General features: G+C 34.6%; 1 protein-coding gene across 10 annotated transcripts in view; it reads right to left on the bottom strand.

Annotated features, from left to right (window-relative positions):
• VPS13B (vacuolar protein sorting 13 homolog B) overlaps window positions 1–21,243 on the bottom strand; it is a 491,200-nt gene that overhangs the window by 176,925 nt on the left and 293,032 nt on the right. For all 10 annotated transcript variants that reach the window (XM_074885247.1, XM_074885238.1, XM_074885283.1 and 7 more), the window contains one exon: window positions 20,226–20,337. In XM_074885247.1, coding sequence (XP_074741348.1) covers window positions 20,226–20,337 — 112 coding nt within the window. The remainder of the gene's footprint in view (window positions 1–20,225; window positions 20,338–21,243) is intronic.

The following is a 21,243-nucleotide window of genomic DNA, read 5'->3' as shown; positions in this document are numbered from 1 at the left end:
TTAAGGCACCTGGGTTCATCTTCAGATGTGGAAGACCCCTATAAAAAGAAACATCAGTGCTAGCTCCATGAGCAAAATAAAAATGAGTGACCACTTCTAAACATTTACATAGTGGAAAAATAGATTATATCACTAATGCAAAGGAAGAAGTTATTTATGGGATTTTAACTGAATACGTTCTGTAGTCATCAACTGTCATACTGCTAACTCTATAATGACTTGCAATGTTTATAGCTTTTGTGAACAGACATGAATCAACTTAGAGGTAGATTACTTGTGTAATTAGTATGTTGAAATAAAAAGATAAGCAGTGACTGAAACATATACAAAAATTTCTTTTGGTTGTGCTGGACTGCTTCAAACAATTGATACAGTGAAGCAAAAGTACAAGTATAACAGGTAATTTCCCTCTATTTTAAACTAATGTTGGATAAATGTCTGACTTGTGTCTCTTGGGCACTGGTTCCCTTTTTGTTATGCATACCTACAGATGAGTATCATGGCAAAGAAAGGAACTGGTATAAGTGTAAAAAAAGCTAAAGAGTATGAGACACCAAGTAGCTATGAAGATTTTTAGGTAACACAAGAATAAGCGTATTGGAGAAATTATGGAACTTGATACTTTCAATTCATTAAAAAAAAAAAAAGATGATTCAACTATGGATTAGTGTGTGCTAAGACACATTCAAAACATGAATATTAAAGTGCCTGGTGGAAAAAACCCAGAAGACAATTGGATGTACAGAACAAATCATCTATGTTCACGATCATCCAGAACAGATCATCAAATAAAAGAGTACTAAGATTTAGTTGAGTGCCATTACATGTCTTTGATTCTCCTCAGTGTCACAGTCTGGAATACATAAGGACATGTTAGATACATGTTTAGAAAATTAGCCTTGAAACGGAGTTTGATGTACCGCTATTTCAATACACTCTGAGCTTCTAGACACTTTAAGTTCAGCACAGAATCTGCTACTACGATGATCTCAGTTCCTGGCAAACAGGATGACACTAAGAGAAGGTATTCAAGATTTTCAGCAAAGCCATCACACTACTCTACTTATAACTGTTTCTCTTAAATATCTCCAAGCCAGGTATTAAAGAGTCACATTTGAAACAAATGTAGATGGGACAGATAGAAACACAGACTTATCCCCTCTCTCTGTTTCTGGACTTTCCCAGTTGTGCAGCAATAACTCTTCTATGGAAAATAATAATAGCAATAATCAAACTACTTAACTTTTTCCAAAAAATCTTACCAAAATATGGCATTTCCTTTTTACTAACACTTCTCAGCACAGCTTTTTCTTGCCAAGCTGAAGTAGACAGGTCTTCCCTTACAATTCCTTTGTAAGCTTTCTTAAAAATAGACAATACAGACAAAAATCTCAGTTCTTAAACAAACTGCTCAGAGATGAAAGACTGTAAAATAACAATCACTTTTCTTTTGGCTAACTACTTTGTGGCCTTTACTTGACCAGCTTCATCAACTGCAACTATTAAGTCATACAGATACTTACTTTCATCCAAACCTGTTTTAAAAAGGACTGATTTTCATTAAGCCATCATAATGCAAGAGAGAAGAGATTTGATTTTGAATGTATAGAAGAAATCTGGAGAACTGAATTCAATGGTTTGTGCCTATTTTGCACATGTGGCTGATACCCTCTCAAAAGGAATAGAAGATTCTTTCTCAGTTAGAGCTTGAGGTGACAAACCTAACATGGACACACAGAAGACCTAAGTCTGACAGATCTTCATATGTTGTGCACAAGAAGGTTTGGCACTAGGGGGACTGCTTGGGCAGGTCTCTCTGCAAGGCTAGAACACGTAAAAGGAAAATAGGAGAGGCAGATTTCATTTCTATTCTCTCTAAACTCAGTTATTATATGACTCTAAGCAACAACATTAACCTCTTCAACAGTTTAGTCATATATGTGGGCATAATGCCAAAATGATGTTGTGAATATAATTAATTACAGAGAAAACATTTTTGAGATCATCTGATATACAGTGCTATAAGAATGCAAATACATAAAAACATGTATAAAAATTAACTACTGTAATTTTTTACCAAGATACTATTTATGTATACTATTTATGTAACTACTTAAATATTTTTATTTTGAAACCCAGGAGGTACAAATTCAGAGGAAAAAATAACAACACCCCCTCATGTCCACTAATTACAGTGGTGGTGCCAGGTGGGTGCTACTATAATTCCATTTGCTAACCATTTAGGAAGGTCAGATTTTAGTGAAGTAGACCACACCAAGGTCAAGACTGGTAGCAGTGCATTGATCATATAAAAGCTACTAAACACATGAAAGGAATTACAGTAGATCACACATCAAACATTTTGACCCTGTGTTTCCTTCCTCTAGTCCTACGGGCAGGAAATGCTCTACATATCCTGTGAGGTGACCAGACATTTAAAAGTAGCCCCTGCTCCAAAGGCTCTGGTACAGTAATTGCGTGCAAAGAAGCTGAAGAACTTCTGCAGTGCAGTTGTCTTCTAGAGTTGTATCTGGAACACAGTATGAATGATCCTATGACAATAAGGTATGGTATGGTAAACTATAAAGTAATTTCAGTCTCTCTCTCTCAAAAAAAAAGCGTAAAATGAAACAAAGCTGCAGTTTGCAGCTGTGCATTTAGATGTCATCTGTTTAATTATTTTGTAATTTTATTGTTTAAATTCCTCAGTAAAAATAACAGCATGAACAAGCCTGAACTTTTAAAGATCAGTTTTTCATTTTTATACTGTTTAATGTTTAGACAGTTTGAGGAATCTTGTTGTAGTTTTGAAGCATTCACCAAAATTCAGGGAGCATAGTATAAATATACAGTTGACAGACTGTATAAATGATAAGTATGCACAATTCTAAAGGAAGGTCTATATGATATTTTTGGATGCCAAATGTTTCTAGAAAAAACAAGTGCAATAGAGTTTCTCTAAACAGAGTCAAGTGAGGAGAGAGCTTGAACACTTTAAGTGGGTGGAGTGGAAGCCTGGGATGAGGGTTAGCAAAAAAGCCAAAATACAGTATAGCCCAAAGACTTCTATGTTTTTTGTTTCGTGGTAGAAGTAATTTTATCTCAAAACATAATGCTGTTTGGCAGTAAAAGGATTTTTAATTTTGATTTTTCAATAATTTCATGTGTACTTGGTTTACCACATAGCTAAGGTAAATAATCTTGTGATTTTCCCACTGCTTTCACCTGTATTTTACTTTGTTTTCGTTGATTCACCTAGTTTAGTGGCACAATACCTCAGTCTTTTCAGATGTTCTATAAATTCACCTGGAAATACTGAGGTTGAGTTTCACTGAACACAGTCTTCATATCTGATGCATAGAATTTCTTTAAATGGTGCAGTACAACCTGGTATGATGGTACAAGCTAGAAGACATACTGTCCACAGTGTGTTTGATAAGCTGACATGGGACAGGATTTCTTCTCACTGTTGAGTCAGTATATCGAACTCATACCTGGACATCAATTAGATTCTACACAGGGTAGTATAGAATGTTAGAAATAAATACCAGCTTTTCCTTTATATTATAATGTGTACTAATGCATATTCTCAGCACGTGTATATTGCAACAGATGATGTCTATAGCATAGATAATAAAAGAAACTACTCTAACCCATGAATATTTAACTTTGCAAGTCAAATCACATTTATCTTTGGGACTGATTCAATTAATTTCTCAAGACGCCACTTGCATTTTCTTTTTCTTTTTGCAGAATCATTTTATTCATAATGGCAAGCTGGAACTATTTTTAAAATACTATATATGATAGTGTAAAATATGTCAATAACAAAGTCTTAAAAATCACCTCCTTTAGTAGTTCTTTTCAGAAGTCCTTGCACTGCTTTTTCCATTTAAATATAACTGAGAAACTGTCCTGGTAGAAAATTCACTCAATTTTCATTATGAAATGTATTACCTTTCATGTTAAAACCAGTATTTTGTCTTCCTTAAAACTCCATTAAACTATTGCTAACAGCACTTCCAAATTCAGTATGCCTAACAAGATATATTGAAGAGGAGTTTAGTTCTAAATAAACTTGTTACGAAACTGTAGCCGGTTAGCCACTGCTAGTCTGTTGACAGGTTCTTGCTTCTCCATTTCTAAAGTGAAATACATATTGTATGATCCTAATATTTAGATTTACTTAGATCTACCAGCATCAAAAGTAATATTCAAGTTGCCTCAGGAAAGTAACAAGACAGTCTTTACAGAAAGATGGCCCTTTAATCCTGAACATAGGGTCAAATTCAGACTGTTGAAATGATCCTTTTGCAGCGAAGGTGGAAAATTTAGAGATGTCAAGACAACTTTAGAAAAGGAAGTAAAAAAATCACCTAAACATTGCAAAAAACGAGTGTGATTACCCAATTGAGAAGCTTTTAAATTTCCTGTTGAAAACACAATTAGCCTACTTGAGAAATCCAGATTTGCCGGAACGTTGATTTTTTTTCCATGATGAAAAGAGTATTTTTACAGATATTCATTCTTTTCCCACTTTCCTCCTAATTTACATTCCATATCAACTAGTTTCTCAAGATATTGATGCATACGTGAATGTCAGTTTCCTTTGATAATCGCCACAGTCTCCTCTTCAGACATGATGCATGTCTGCATAATTGCATCTGCTGTATTATATTTTCAGGCAAGGAATTTGGTGTACTCCCACTCCTCCCCGTCCTTCCTGTTTTTAAAAGATATTATACCTCCCTAAAATTAATTTTCATGAAAATGCATCTTGAATATTTGTACCTGTAAGTCTGGACTTTTCTCTTTGTGATTTAAATTCAATTTTACTTCTTTTCTTCAGCTATGTCCTATATAATGAGTAAGCCCTAAGTTCAGAGAGGTCAATATAAAATCATCGGTGCTCACAAAATATCAAGGTTCTACCACTTTTAGTTTCCTGAGAGAATGACAGCTTTGAGTACACAGGCCTGTGGGCAGAAACTCTTGCTACACAGACAGAAGCTAACTAACAGGCAAGACCTCAGTTATATAGAAAATGCTTAGTGTAAAGGCAAGCATGCTCATTTTAACTCTTGAAGGAATGAAGAGCTGAAAGGTAATTGTTCAAACTGGTGTTTCTCCTGTCTTCTTTTTATAAAATATTAGGACTTGAACAATCAAGGTGGCATTATCAAAACACAGGACAAAATGCAATTTATCTGGTATGTTTTCTCCTTTCTTTGCTTAAAGAATTCTTCTTGAGCATCATGAAGTACAGAGTGCCCTCAATCTCTCTTGTCTTGCATTACTCCTTATTGGATTTTTATAGGCTTCTTGTCAACTGCTTGAGAACCAGATAAAGCATAGTCCCCAAACCTTCCAGCTTTCCTAAGATCTGTTATAGGGTTTTTTCCCCTCTCAGAAAAAGCTTTTGAACATCCATCTCTTCCATTATGAAAGTAAAATATCCTTCTGCACAAACCACTTCCCCACCAGCATTTTCCAGTTTGTTCTGCCTTTGCAGGAGGACTGAAGCAGAGGAAGTGCTCCACTACAGCTTACTTTGATTGTGGAGATTATGATACAGCTTTTGACAGTATTTCACCAGTTCTTTTAGAGATTTAAGGTAAAGCTTTTAGGTATGTTATTACTAGAGACCTCATCTCCTCTTTACTGTATTGTTTCTATTCTTTCGCAAAGTACGACTCACGGAATCACACCTCAAGCACATTCTCCCTGACTTAAAACCATTAGAGAAAGTTTTCAAGAACTAAGAACTTTGACAAAGGGTGCAAACTTCCACAGAGAAATCTACAAAGGTTTTCTAAAAGAAACAAGAGACTAAAGCTATTGAGAAGTATTTTGCACATCACTGAAAGGACTAATTCTTTTCCAAGCATCTTTAATTAATTTAGTGAAGCATCACAAGATGCGGTAGGATGCAGCAAAACTTCAAGAGAGATCTGCTTGAAAGGTCAGTTTACAAATGAAATTCTGATACATAGATTCTTCCCTTAAAATCTGTAACAAAACTGTAAGCCACACATTTTGAGTCCCATTCTCACAGTTAATTGTAAACCCACTAATTCCCCCATGTTATTAAATACAATTACTGCAACTTAAATTTACAAATAATTATTTCAGATTGAAGTGACTGTAGCTTTTTGTTTCTTCTATGATGAAAAAATAAATTGATAGCTTTTGTTTTAAAAGCATACTACCGCTAAATCTTAAAACTGTGATACCAATATATTGAACTTTTTGAAAGTATATTTTTACATGAGTATAGACACATCACTTTAAAGGTTTACTTATGTAAAGGTTTTTTAACGTGTTTAGAATATGCTTTAAAAGATGAAAACCAGAACAAACAAAACCTATTAGGAAACTGACCTCAAAACTCATCTTTAGAACAAAAGTGTAAAATACATAAAAATCTTAAGAGAATCAAAGAGAACAGGTAAAGGACATAACAAAATCAAGCAGAGCCCAAAGTCAGGAGGATCCTCATTCATTATAAACTGTTGCTGAGCTAACTTTTGTCAGCAGGAGACAACATATTCTCAGAAACCTACATCCTTCCATAGGAAGCCACAGAATATACCATTGCTTTTGTAAACATTAAATATAAAGCCTTCACATTAAATCGGTTAAAGCCTACTATTCAGCATGTACACAAAGCTTGTTAGAGATGTTTTTTTAACAGAGGTTTTAAGTAAGCTCCACTTACAGGGCAATACTAGGCAAAAGTCATCCTCATCTACTCAAAATATCCCTGTGTATTCACAACATTCTGAGGACTACAGATTCCAATGACAGGTAGTTCAATCGATCCATGAGGCACCCAAAATATATAAATAGTGGTGGTTATGAAGAAAAACACCAGAAAGTTTTACTTTCTGCCTGGAGCTAAAAAGAAAATACAAGGACACTACACAGGTACAAGCACAGATGCAAACACACACCCAGTTTGCTACACTGCCCATTTGGGAAACAGCAAATTCTATCATCTGTAGTTAGCTTGAGTCCAGTTTAGTAAATATAGTTGCTTAAATTTTTTTATGAGCTGCAGCGTGTGAAGAATACAATATGTAGATTTTTAAAATTATTTTTAGAAAGCAACTTCTACAACACTTGCAGTTACATAATATATCAGGCATTTTTTTATTATGCCAAGAACATGGAAAATCAACCATTGAAAGCTGTCTGAAGAACAGTGTATCAAAAAAGAGTCTGAACCAACACATACCAGAGAATTGCATTCCTCTGAATTTTTCTTGAATATATACACACATAAATACACATCCAACCTTAAACTGAGAAACAGAAAAAATTTCAGATTTGTTTTGCAGCTGGATTTGCTAATCTACAAGATTCTTCCTGTTTCTTGAAATACTGTCACATACAAAGATTACTGTTCAATAGTTAAATAACTTCGGTTATCATTATCAGGAAGAGTTCAAATCTGTTCTCCTCCTATCCTGCAAGTACAGGATATATCTATGTACAGATACTCCTACATTCTATTTGTACCACCTCCACACCTGTTTATTTTTTATTGCTGGAGAACACACACTATCATGCCAGAAGAATTAAGTATCTGTGATTTATGCCAATCATTGACATAGAACTCAGTGGAGATGCCTGATATTATCTCTGTATTTTATTACTCTCAACATGTACTTGTGTTAGCCATTAACATACCAGCGTTAGACATTGCCTTCTCACAGAAAAAAAAAAACCCTAACAACGAAAAGCATCAGAGGGCATGAAAAATGTTTTGAGAGGCTGAAGAATGCTACATTTATCTTTGTGTCCTACAACTAATAAACCCCATAAGAATATGAACCAGTCCTAAACACACAAAAAAGTGATGGATTTGTATCTTTAAGGACAAAAAAAAATTTAAAATAATAGCTTCTGAAATGCAACAAAACCACTGTATATAGTTTTTAATTTGTTTGTTAGTGCAGCATAATCAAATTTAATAGTAATAATGGGAGGCAAAGCAGTGTGCATAGTAAGAGGTTACACGTAAGAAACATGAAGCATGACAGCTGACTGTACTTAAGGTGGTTGAGCACTAAGCTATCTTGGAAAATCAGTAAGGGTGAGGAACCATACTCACTTAAACAGTACAATTTGAGTTTTTCAGGATAATAGTAATAAGGATTTAAATTTGTTGTGGGAGTTTCGAATAGTATCCCATAGAGATATATGCTCAAATAACATGTAACCATTCTGTATATTTCTGATAATCCTTTTTGTTAAATAATTGAAAACTGAAGTAGGAATACTTAGAAACATTAAATGGAAAAAAGACTGGCAAACAGTTTTGCAAAAGAAAGAAATCTATCCAAAAAGTAGTTTAAGAACTGTGGTATGAATTTGTCATAGATAAAACCCTGTGAGGGACATCAGAGAACCCACAAATATTTATGGAATGAACCGCAATCTGTATACAGAAGTTAACAAATGTCTCATTACAAATGGGATATGGTTTTCCCAGTAACAGAAGCACACAACTTGCATTATATTTAACTTGAGATCCTGTTATAATTAAAAATACTACAAAGAAAAAAAGTCTGCTTTATATATTGCTGTAAAATACTTTGCAACAAACAAAACATTTGTTGAAACCAAATCTGATGGAAATTATATTTACTCACAAAGAGTTCAGAAGAAAACTCTATAGAATACTAAGTTTTGAAAACCTCTCCTGAATTATTTTAGAATAAGTTATTTATCACAGCCAAGACTTTTTTGGATGTTAATTTTCATTATATAAGACAGAAAAGTAACGTTGATATGTGGATTCAATCATATATTTTAAGAATCAGCAAAGGAAACCCTGGGAAGAAACTATAATGAGTTTGTGTAAAGTAACTGAACTTAAGTTACTTAAGTAACTTGTATAGGGGGACCACTCCAACTCTTAAAATAGCATTAATTCCTAAGGACTAACTAATTATTTTCTCCCACATTAACAGAAACCCAAACACCTCCTCTCGTTCCCTCCAGTATTTTACAATAACAGGGAAAATATAAAGCTACTTGAGAGAAAAAGAAAGATTAAAGGGAGGTAAACTTGAAAGAAGAAATGTAAAAAATAAGAACTTCAATAACATTGCTTTATAACATAAAACATACAACACAACTCACATAAAACATAACTTTACCTTTCAGATTTCCTTTCATTTTCCAGTTTTACAGCTTATCTGAAAAATTTTTCATTGCATTCAAGTTGCTGAGTATGTAAACTGTGAAAGGTATCCTGGGATTTTTAAATGGTATTTAATGTCTTTTTTTCTTTGTCTCTGTGCCAGATTTTGTTTACCTTTTTAAACTGTTACAGTATGTTTAATAATGTTAATGCTGAATCTGAGAATTTTATTAAAATTCTTAGTTGATAGTGTCAGATTCTGTGCTGTGTTTCAAAAGCCCAAAGCATGATGGCAGATTAAGCTGATCCAAACCCAGGCTGCTGCAATACTGCCTCTTTTTGCTAGGGCTAATCCCTATGTGCCTGTACAATAAATAGCTCAGGGCAATGACCTGACTGAAAAAAATTGCCTGATGCCCCCAAAATTTTTTGAGCTCCTTCATCTCCCTCAGCCAGCTCGCTATACAAGTACAACCAGCAACATCATGGAGCTGCAAAGAGAAGTAGATCTTAGAACAGCTCGAGTTTAGATTTGCAACCTATGTGGGCACAAAACTCATTGCTCAAAGGAGACCATGGCTAAAGTAATGTTAAAAATCCACATTAAACCCATCCCACTCCGGGCTGCCCCAAGGAAGCCCAGGGCCACACTTTACTCCTTTAGTGCCCTCACTGGGCATGGCTAGTCTGCACTTCACCTCCTTCAGCGGGAGGGTGAGAGACTTCTCTACTCAAAGAGCTCTTCAAACATCTGACACATTTTCCCTCCTCCATAGTAAATCAAGAATTAATTTGGGGAAGAATAACAGTTAGAAAAATATTTTCAAATGGGAGGAAGGGCCATTATTGGAGTTAAGGGAAGCAAATAGTTACACAAACTCTGTGTAGGTCTGTTTCAGTGCTGGTTGAGGAGAAAGAGAGACATGAGATTTCTGAGGGGTTCCTTTAAAATACGCAAACAGTTATGAAACAAAAAGAAGGAGAAATGACTCTTCCTAGGGGGAAGATGACAAGAACTATAATAACCTTAAGGTATAAATAAAAAAGCCACTATGCATAAGTATTTATCATCTAAAGATTAGGAAATGTCAAGGAAAGTAGTTCAAAATATTGAGCATTTCAGTATATAAAATGATAATAGAATATAATAAAAAGTTTAAAAGGATTAAAACTAACCAAAATTCAAACAATTTTTGTTTGATTCATTTGATTTTACTTCATTCTAATAGGCTTCATCACAGCAGAACTGCATTTTTTTTGAAAAAAGAAAATGGAAAAAAACCCTATGTTAAACAGCACCTCAAACCAGTACAAACAAAAGAAATCCTAATCTCTTCTCCACTCAGTCACCATAAGCATATTACAGATTTCAAAACTGAAGTGGTATGAACTTCACATGTCAAGCTCCATATATACCACCGAACAAATACTAATTAACTGCATTAAAACAGTATTTGAGACAGCAAGAAATATCAGAAGACCAAGGAAACTCTGAGTTCAGGCTGTCATGTATCTTTAACTTAGCCTTGACTTTGCAGAACAAAGATCACCCACAGCTGAGAAACCTTTTTATAGAACAAAGTGTAGAGCACTGGCACAAGAGAGAAAGCAATGTCCTTGTGAAAGTTTTACTTCACAACTGCTATTTAGTTCTGACCTTAAACTGTTAAATGAAGGCATGATTAAATAGTCAAAGAAATAGAGTACATGCTACAATAAATTATATAAAATATGGTATTGAACACTTCGTAGACTTCTTTTTTGAAGAGATGTTTCTCTCATGCCTGTCTCCCATGTTCACAGCTAAACTGTCTGACCTGAACCCACAGGGCAGTTTAAAGAGAGTCTGAAAATCTATTCCCAATTCAGTTCTAAATCACACACAGGTGTCAGTGAGAATGAGCTATACCTGAACAATGAAACAATCACAACCACACTGTAAACTCAAAAGTTTTACCAAAAAAACTAAATGCATTTGCCGTAAGCACTGAGACTGAGATCTTTACTACAACTCCTTCACTGCTAAGCAAATGGACTAGAGTGAGGCAAACAGCCAAAACAAGGCTTGAACATGGAGCACGTGGTTATCATCATCCTATCTGCCCACTGAGTGTGTATGCAAGCCAGTCATAGCTAGCCAGGCACTGATCTGGAATTGGTACATGAGGCCAGGGAAGACCACTGTGTTGCCCTGCACAGCTAAAGAACGGTCACCTCCACAAGGTGCCCAAGCTTAGAGTGGTTGTCCTCACCATGCCTCGCCACTGGAGTCCCTCCCAAACACGTGAGCAAGTTCCCATGATTTTCCAGGTCAAACTTGGAAGGAATTTGAGGGATCTATGAAGTTGTTCTTTGAAATCTCTGCCTGCCTCTAGAGCAGGACTACTGGGCACATGTAAACACATCTCGATGAATCGCCATAAAATTAACTTCATTCCTCCTTCCCTCTCCTCCTCACTGAGGGCTAGGATGCTGCTAGGGTGAAGAACACATTTGTGCAAATACCTCAGTCAAGTCAGAAGCAGTGCACCCAACTGAAAGGAAGAAAAAATTTTGCAGATAGAATGCATATTAAGGTCTCAAAACAAAATTGAAAGTAACAATAGATAATTGAGAAGATATTTTTATTATTAAAATCTTTTAATACATGCATTGTTTGAGAGTTTCTAGGATACTTCAAAAAGTAAGTTTTACAGATTTCACCTTTGCTCTGTTTGAATGAATTGGTTATTCCTTTGAGTTTGTTCTTTACTGACATTTACTTGTCAGTAATTTTTTTCCCCTGACATATTTAATAAGGTTTCCAATAGAGCTGTCCTGATTAACAACAAACGGATGCTTAAATGACACAATAATGGCAGTGTTCTTTGACAGGAATGTTTCTATAAAGCATATTTCAATTTGCTTTCTATGAGGAACTACACAAAGAAATTAAAAATTATTCTAAGAATCAGATAAAAAAAATTTAATGCTACTAAGTGAAAATATAAAGCGAGTATGCTTTCTGAGCACACAGTGATTAAACTGATGAATTAAATACAAAAAAAAGTTGCAGAAATGCTTTTCTTATTATGAAATTTATTTTGACTATCACATTATAAGGAAACATATTTTAAATGTATGTGTTTAGGCAAATTAATTATGTATTATTGCAGATTCCAGTAAAACTCACAATTAAAGAAATTTCAATATAATAAGATTGATAGCTAAAGCCGAACATTTTAAAAATTGAATTCCAAATATAAATTTAGCTTTGAATAGCTTTTGGTATTAGATAATTAAGAAGCTACATGTCTGAAACTAAATGGGCAGTTCCAGCTGTTATTTTACAATTAGTTTCCACTGAGGGTTTTAAATTAATAACTGCTGCAATAGCCTCAAACATGCCAATGTTAATTAGGAGTGGTGTTTCCATGTAATGCTATCCATATATATGAGTATTTTACTGGGCTAAAGGTCTAAGTAGACTTTTTTTTTGCCTCTCTACTAAAGATAGAAGAAGAGAGAAATGTAAAGCAGGAAAAGACTTTCCTTCCAAGTCCTGTTCCAGAGAGAGGTATAGGATTCTTATGGAAGACAAAGACAACCTTCCTAAGTCCTAAAAAAAGGACAGTTTCAAGTAAAATAGCAAAGGACAATATTTAGAACTTCCTATTTAATTTAATTTTGATTTAACCCCAATTCAACAATTAATAAAGTTAAAGATTATTAAATGAAAAAAAAAGATCGCATATTCAAATTAAATGTCGAGAGAATCTTGTTAAAAAAGACATATCTTGAGGAATAAAAACATCTTGGTCTGAAATAAGAAAGAGTAGAAAATAAATTACAGGAACAAGTTTAAAACATTCACTGTTACAATTTTTTTGCCTTAGCACAAGGAAGATAAGAACTGAAAATGGTGGTTGTGTAACCCTGTTTCAAAATTCTATGCCTTAAAATAAATACCTCTCCTTGAAATACTATGATTTTTTTTCCTAAAAAGTTTTTTTCCTACATAACATTAATTCTGCAGTTTTAAACCTTTTGCAATTAAAGAAAAACTGCAATAGAGATTTTATGATGCACTGTAACTTTTACTTTTTCTAATTCCCTATGGTACATATGCACATTTTAGTAAGCTGCTCACACTTCCATGAAAAACTATATATGCATACATTATTTCACTGATTATCTTTGTTCCCTTTATTCAAAGAAACATAAAAAAACTCAGGTCAGCATCAGTCAATTCCTTGTTTGCCTACCAAATAAATTTCAATGAAGTATTAAAAAAAAAGTAAAACAGAGAATAAGTTTTATTAGAATCTTTATAAAATAATCAGCTCTTAAAAGGAAATTATTCATATTAAGTGAATGTTCTGGGAAACATTTAGTTATCTGAATACTAAACTTCTATACAAAAAAGAAGTTGGTTTTTTTTTTTAAACTCTTAATTTGTTTGAAAAGGAACATCTTTTTGCTTATACAACAGTTAAAGAAAATCCAGGCTTTTTGTAACAATAATTTAAAGGTTTTTCAATATAAACACATCCCACAGCAATTTCATACTGAACAAAAAGTATTTCTGTAGAGAAGATGCTTATAGATGTGGGTGCTGTTGAAAAGTTTTGATTGTGATTTTCCAAACCACATTTGAAAGAAAAAAAACAGATTTCCACACAGACTGCTGGCTATGTATGTGCTTCTTGCATAAACTCCTTCCATCATTCTTTCCTTCCCCTCACTCCAGCACTATCAGCACAGACATAAAATTGTTTATTAGTCCTTTTTTTAAACTGAAGGATTTTTATTAACCAATTATGGGCATTACATGATTATTACAAGCACATTCTAGATAAAGCTCCTTGAAATAAAGATAAATAGCAGATATTTTGTAAGAAAAGAAACATTGTTTTGTTATTTGTAAATGTTTCAGAGTTAAAAAACAGTGGAAAACAGTAAACTACAAAAATCAAAAACGTTAATTAGATACATTTATAATAAAAAAAAAAGATTTGTATAGATGAAAAGTTTTACAAAAAAATACAAAATAATTTACAACTACCTTTTCACGATTAAACACTTTCCATGTAATTTTTTTGGGGGGGTGGGGGAGGGTGGGTGGTGTTTAAAGAATTTCCATTTACATTCATAAATTGAAACCAGTCTAAGGACAGCTTTATGCTTTGATCTATGAAAGATCTACACATGAAAATGACCATGAACATTCAGACCTGGACTATTAAGCTTTGATGTATGACATGAATGAAATCCTTGGATCTCAAAAATGATGAATCCAGAGCATGGACAACAATTAGATACTTTATTGGCCAAGCTGAGGAAAGCTTGCGATTCTGTTCACTTAAACTTCCAGAGTTTAGTAACAGTTTAGTAATATTTATTCCGGACTTTATAAGCAAGGCCTTTTCACAATAGCCTCCAACTGGCCTGTATTCTCTGTGCTCTTTGTCAGTCACTTCATTTTTGTCTTAACAATATTTTATGTCAAAATTATTTTACTCTATCTGTTCATGGATACTCCCTAAAATTCTATTAATTAATGTTTCATGTCAGTTTGCTAAAAACAACTATGTTGGGGATGATTGGCAATTATCTATATAATCGAGCAGGCGATTTACACATTATTTGGTACAATAGGGCCCTTATCCCAGTACAGAAGTAGAACTACATGTCATCTCAATTTCAACTCTGTGTTGCTTCACATTTAAGCAGAGCCATGTGTCTACTTTCTCTTATTTTTCAGTCAGAGAAACAGAATTGCTGCATCATATGATGAAGTTTTCTCATCCATTTTCCTACTGATATTGTCCAGTTCTGCTGGTAGCTTAGCACAACCAGTGCTATTCATTGTTATAAACCCCCAAACATCACCCCCCCTCCCCTTTTTTTTTTTCCAATTCAGTCCTTTTTATGTCATGTTTCCACTGACTAAAAGTGTTCAAAGATTCCAACTTTGTTCAGCTTAATTGCACTAAGCACTGTTTGTATACACAGGAAAATATTATTGTAATTTTAAAAAGTGACAAAATTATCACAGAATTATCACAAAATTATCACAGAATGTGAGATAATTGGGCAGAAAACTGGTTAAGATGACTACAGACACATTTGATTAGTTCCACTTCTTTAAAGCATTATAATTTATTCATGCTGATATTCTACATTAGCCACTTTTAGTAAAAGAGAAACAACTAAGGAAATTACAAAGGGAAAACATATGAAGATGCACAAAGAAGGAAATGTGGCTTTTCAAGCTACCCAGGAGATGCTACTCTGTATGCTGCAGCCATCTCCATACATAGAAAAGGATCTTCTGGCCTGGTGCCCTCAGAGTTGCTTTATATCCATCAAAAGTCTATTCTTTTGACAAGTGATTATCAAACAGATTTAAGTAATCTGCTAGGTTTGTCGTCTGGAGAAACGCTTCAGCAACTTGATCTAAACTGCTTTGAGTAGGAGGCTGGACTAGACGAACTAGAGGAGTACCTTCCAACCGAAATTATTCCATGATTCTATGCTTCAATTGGATTTTTGTAACAGAATCAGCCACATAACTGTTTTTAGCACTCTCCACATAAAATGCATTTAAGTTTTGAGAGAAGTGCTCACTGTTAACAAGAAATTTTAACTGATGTCCTCCGAAGTGAACAAGGCATTGCTACAAACACCACAACTGCTAAAAGCTTCTATATAGTTCGCATACAGTTAAGTTCTTAATCTCATTACACTAACACCATAGTGGAAGCATACCTTTGTTGTTAGGTACCAAAGAATCCATAGATGAGAGAGTTTTATGGAGATCTTGAGGAAAAAAATTCAGTTGGAATTTTTACCTTACTAGACATCATAGAACCAAACAAGAGCGAGACCTGGACTGAGAAATGCAAAATTTTTCCTCCAAAAAGATGCTCGTTTTTTCTTGTAGTTACAGGATTTATAAAACTTCCCTCCAATGTGATTCCTCTGATATCAAATAACTGGCTGACTTTCACTCCATCGGGGCATTAACGTGATTTCCCTATCTCAGCACTCTTCCTCCCCAAAACTGTTAGATCTTTCTCTGTTTTGTCAAGTGTATTTGACCTCTCATTTGTCCACTTCAAAAGTTCTAACAGACACAGGATGATCACACAAGCCAAGACATGACCATATAATCTTGTTTTTCTGCATCCTGCTGAGTCATCTCCAAGCAGCAGTGCCCCCAGTCCCAAGTTTAATATGACCAGGTAGTTAAAACCCACAAAAATGTGGTTCTTTCCTTCACTGCTTAGCAGAAACTTCATTTACTCTGACTGACTCCCACAGTTTTAATTAACTGCTCTTCACTCTCTTTAGCCAGGCTAGGCAACTGTCTCACTTGCATCTTTATCCAAAATCTCCTTTATTCTGCTCCCTGGCCCCACCCCAAGGCCTTCTGGTATCTACAAGAATTTTATTCCACAGAACTGAGAGTTTCTCGATGGGAATGTATGACATTGGTCATATTTGTTGAAGAAAAATACACCTTAGCTAGAGTTCAAGAATCAGATATTTATGAGAAATCATTAAAACAAATAAATCAACATCTAGGATTTAGTAGAAAAAAAATAATTGAAAAGGAGAAATTGTCTCTTACTGTGACCAGCTAAAAATGTGTTACTGTACTTCTTTCAGGAGCCCTATATTTACTGTTACAGTACATACATCTTTGTTTACTACATGTATTAACAGTCTAAACTAAATCAATCCATTTTCTACTGGAGGAAATAGGTATTTTTATACTAATTTTTATATGGTATAAGAAAACTGGAGTTACCATGTCAATACATTTCTTTCCACTTTCCAATAATCACCTGAAAAAATATTTGTGCCCAACCTTTAGTTCTCTCTCCAAGTTAAGCAAGCAAGCTATTTTTCCCAAGACACAGATGGAGTCACTTCAACTTACAGGCCAGAAGTGGCCCGGTTTATTTAGTATGACCTGCAGCCATACCAGATTTACCTTTCATGCACTGGCATTCTGTTAATGATGTATGAGCACATTCAGTTTTTCATGTATGAATTTATGGGACAAATTCAAAAGGTATTTGGAAATCCAATTCAGACTGTTTAGCCATGAAAAATTTTCTCAGCCTTTCCTGAAGCAACAGTTTCTACATGAGAAGCAAAAATTCTTCCTTCTCATGAAATACTACAAAAGGGACATTAATTGCATGTGGTTGTAGTTCAGACCTAAACAGAAGACTGTTTAAACCAAAGTGACACTGCAAATTAAGTTTGTATCCCCACAGAAGAAACAGTGTAAAGACAGTGGGTCAGACAATGATTTATTTTCTTTTATTCTATTAAAAGCAGCAGCAGCAAATTAGAGAAGAGAGGTTGGAAAAAGATAGAAGATGATATGTTGGGATTATTAGAATGCCGCAGCAGCTAATTATTCAGTAATGAACAGGCTGCTGTAATTTTTTTTTACAGTCTGGTAAGCTGGATATTGTACTAGTTTTGTTAATATTTACTAAGAAATTTTTCATCAAAAATATGAGTTACACATTGTGTCGGTTTGCTCATTTTACTACTTGATTTTTAAGTATGCTGTATTACCCACAGTTACACATTTTTGCTATCTAATACCATCTACTGTTGGCAGGTTAAAAAGGGCAAATAAGTTAAGAAATCTCATATTCGGAAAAACAAACACTAACATCAGGCATATGTGTTAAAAATATCCCACTGTTTGTTGTTTTTTCTTGAATACAAACTGTGTGTCCTGATCTAACAATACAAAAACCTTTGCATTAATTTATTTTCCAAAGGAAAAATGACAAATGGTGAAATCAACTGCACTCACAACTCCACTGGTCTAGCAGCAGTGACTGCCAAGTGAGAAAAAGAACGGCTACCTCAACCATGCTTCTGTAACTTCAGTATGTTCTGGATCAAGAATATGTAATTAGAAAACGCATCTTCTTTAACTCCAAACTGGAATCTTAATATTGTTACTTAAAAAAAAATAATTTATATTGCTCAAAAGTGTTGAAGCTTGCTTAAACAGATCAAAATAGTAACCCTCTCCCCAAAACCAAAAGACCACCCACTACCAACTTCAATATTGTCTCATAAAACTCTGCAAAGTAACTTGACACTCTGACCCGATGTATTTTAAAAACACTAAAGCTATTATAATTGGATGATTAAAGAAACAAAGATAAGACCGAGTCATTTGACAGCTGTTGAGAAATTAGACGAATGGTCACTGACGCAGTTGGAGGAAATTACTGAAAATGGCAGACATTTCTCAGAAAAAGACACGGGAAGCATGACATTGTGAGACTGGTCATAAAGAAGCCAGTTAACAGTCAGATGAGAGACGTCTGTGACCCAGTGCTTATTTCTACTTTACCCAACTGGTGCCTTGATTTCTAAAGGAGGACTGCAGCATATCATAACTGTATAAAAATATGAAAACCAAATATACACTGCACAAATCTAGTCCAGAACATTTTTGTATGTGAGACCCAGAGACCCATAATGCAAAAGGGCATCAGAACCTTTAAGCAATTAAGTGACTTCTGGTTTGAAAAGCATGGAATTTCTGCATTTCAGGTAAAGCCACAGATGCAAAAATATCAGACTCAAAAACGTAAACTGCCATAGCTTCACTGATTTTAGATGTAAATCTCATCCCTCCTGCTGCTTACTCACTGATTTGTAACGTGCATAGAAGGAACATTGCACAGTTCCCTTAAGTGACAGAAACGATCTTATGGAAGCTGGAACTTGCAGATTCCACTTCACAATAGGGGATTTTTCTGGTAAATTTTTTGGTTGCTGTGAGAAGAGTGGAACCTACATTTGGTTCTGTAACTCTAGAAGCAGGTATCAGATGGGGGCCTCCTTTGACAGAGAGGGCAGAAGCAAGAAGAATGTTGGAAAGATCTCTTATCTCTGGGCACAATGAGAGTTGGATCAGGTCCTGCCACCCAAAGCCATTGCTGGTGCCAGGCTGTAAGACTTATTCCATGGAAAGGTCCATAACACAATAGATACAATGCTCATTCAAAAAAAAAAAAAGAAAGAAAAAGAAAAAAAGGATAAACTACTATATCTAAACATACAAGCAAAACTACTAATTTAAATATTTCCACATGGAAATATAAGAAAAAGACTCTCTTACAACTTCTAAGTGATCAGAAGAGAAACTGGAGATATTTCATGGTCTCCTAAAAATCCTAGTCTTGACAAAAAGTAAAACTTGCTGTCATTTTCTAGGCAGTAAATGTTTTACTGCTGGGAAAAGATTTTGATGTTTGTAATTTCTATTGAAGAGCACTATGAAGTAGTTAAAAATATTGCCACATCTGAAAAACAGACCAACGGGAAGTCTAAGACACTTGTTCATCTGTATTTCTGTGACTTTTCTCACTTGGTATTATTTGCAACCATACTTTCATGTCTGGCAACAGTGCCAACTCTACTAAGGATCATATATTACTTTTATCATGTTGATTACATATGTTCACCAGTTTTGCTGCCTATATATGATTAGTGTGGTTTGCACATACTTAGTGACACAATCCAGAGCATGACATTTTCACAGAAAATGTGTTTACTGGGAAAGAGCTCCTTAGAAGTTTGCGTTTCTTTCAGCTTTGATCTACGTGACATCAAGAATCCTACAGTTTGAATATATGTTTACCATTTATATTATTAAGATCTATCTCCTTCACACTATATGGCTACTGAGCACTTTGGTAGTCACAAAAAATTTCCTTTTCTCTTAGGTGAACTTAGTAGTAGCTGAATAAAAGAAAGCCTCTTAAAATGTTCTCATCTGTGAGCTTAAACTTCGTAATGACTTGACATTTAAATTCTGTTATTCATCAGCACTTCACAGAAGAACTTGATTTGTCTAAATGGATTTGAAAGCCCACAAGTGAAGAAAATCAGAAAAACCTGGTTTTGAATATCAAAAGATTGTATGTGAAAAGTATTTTTACAGGCTGCACGTACCCGTTTTATTGATCAATTAACTCCTTCCAAAATGAATTTTTCTGAGACTATATATGAAAACCCAAACCCCTCCCCCAACACTTACTGATAAATGTCTTTTCTGAGCACAGCTCTACTAAGCGGGTTGTCAGCCTGAGGAGCCATAGAGACAGATCCAATCTTGAGAACCAAAGTGTCTTCTTTAATTGTTGGATTAGCTGTAGTTAGGAGAAGAGAAATATGTGTTTGATTAAAAGACAAATGAACATAGCAGAAACACTGAAAAACTATTTCTTACAAAAAAAATAATCTAAGAATGTCTGCTAAGGATTCAGTTCTGCTCAGGAGCAGCAATTAAAGCAAAAAAAAAAAGCCATAAAATCAATAGCACTGGTGTGACACATAAAAGACAAAACTATTGTAATTTAATTTCCCCAGAAAGTTTTATCACACAACTAAATCCTGGTCCGTGACTTCTCATTTTCTCTGATACCTTTTTTTTTTTTTTGTCCAAAATTATGTTGATCCCATGGACTTCTTTGTAATCTGTCTGTTTCTCCAATAATTATCGGCTGAAATATCAGCATGGAAAGCACTCTGAATCATACACACTTTTTAATATGGGTCTACCTCCTTTAGATGCAATGTTTGGAATATTGCAGAATATTCCAATGTAACCATCCTAGTAGCATTTGGTATGGGTTGCAACACACATGAAAACTTTAAACACAAGGACTGAAACAAGAGCATCTGAAATCTGACACATATACAAAGAACAAGATGTAGTACTGGACAGTAAATTCCACATCAATAACAAAATTACTCCAAGAAGAAAAACCTCTGCTTTCCACTTCATCTCCATCATATTCAAATTTCAGCCACATGTTCAAATTCTTAGTTTTAAAAGCAGTGGTCATATTAGATAGAAAACCAAAGTTCTGCCCCCCAAAAAACCAGAACCACATTTCTTGAGGTAAACAAACTCTGTGAAGTCTCCTTACAGGAAAAGACTGCGTCTACTGTATCACCTTCTCAGCAGACACAGACATACACAAAGGATTTGGATAAGGTTCTGCTCAGAAGACTTCATAGTAACTAGGAAGCTCCTGAGAACATGTGATGCA

The sequence above is a fragment of the Strix uralensis genome, chromosome 1 (assembly GCF_047716275.1).
Source record: "Strix uralensis isolate ZFMK-TIS-50842 chromosome 1, bStrUra1, whole genome shotgun sequence".
Lineage (NCBI taxonomy): Eukaryota > Metazoa > Chordata > Aves > Strigiformes > Strigidae > Strix > Strix uralensis.
This window is presented reverse-complemented; position numbering and strand designations above follow the sequence as displayed.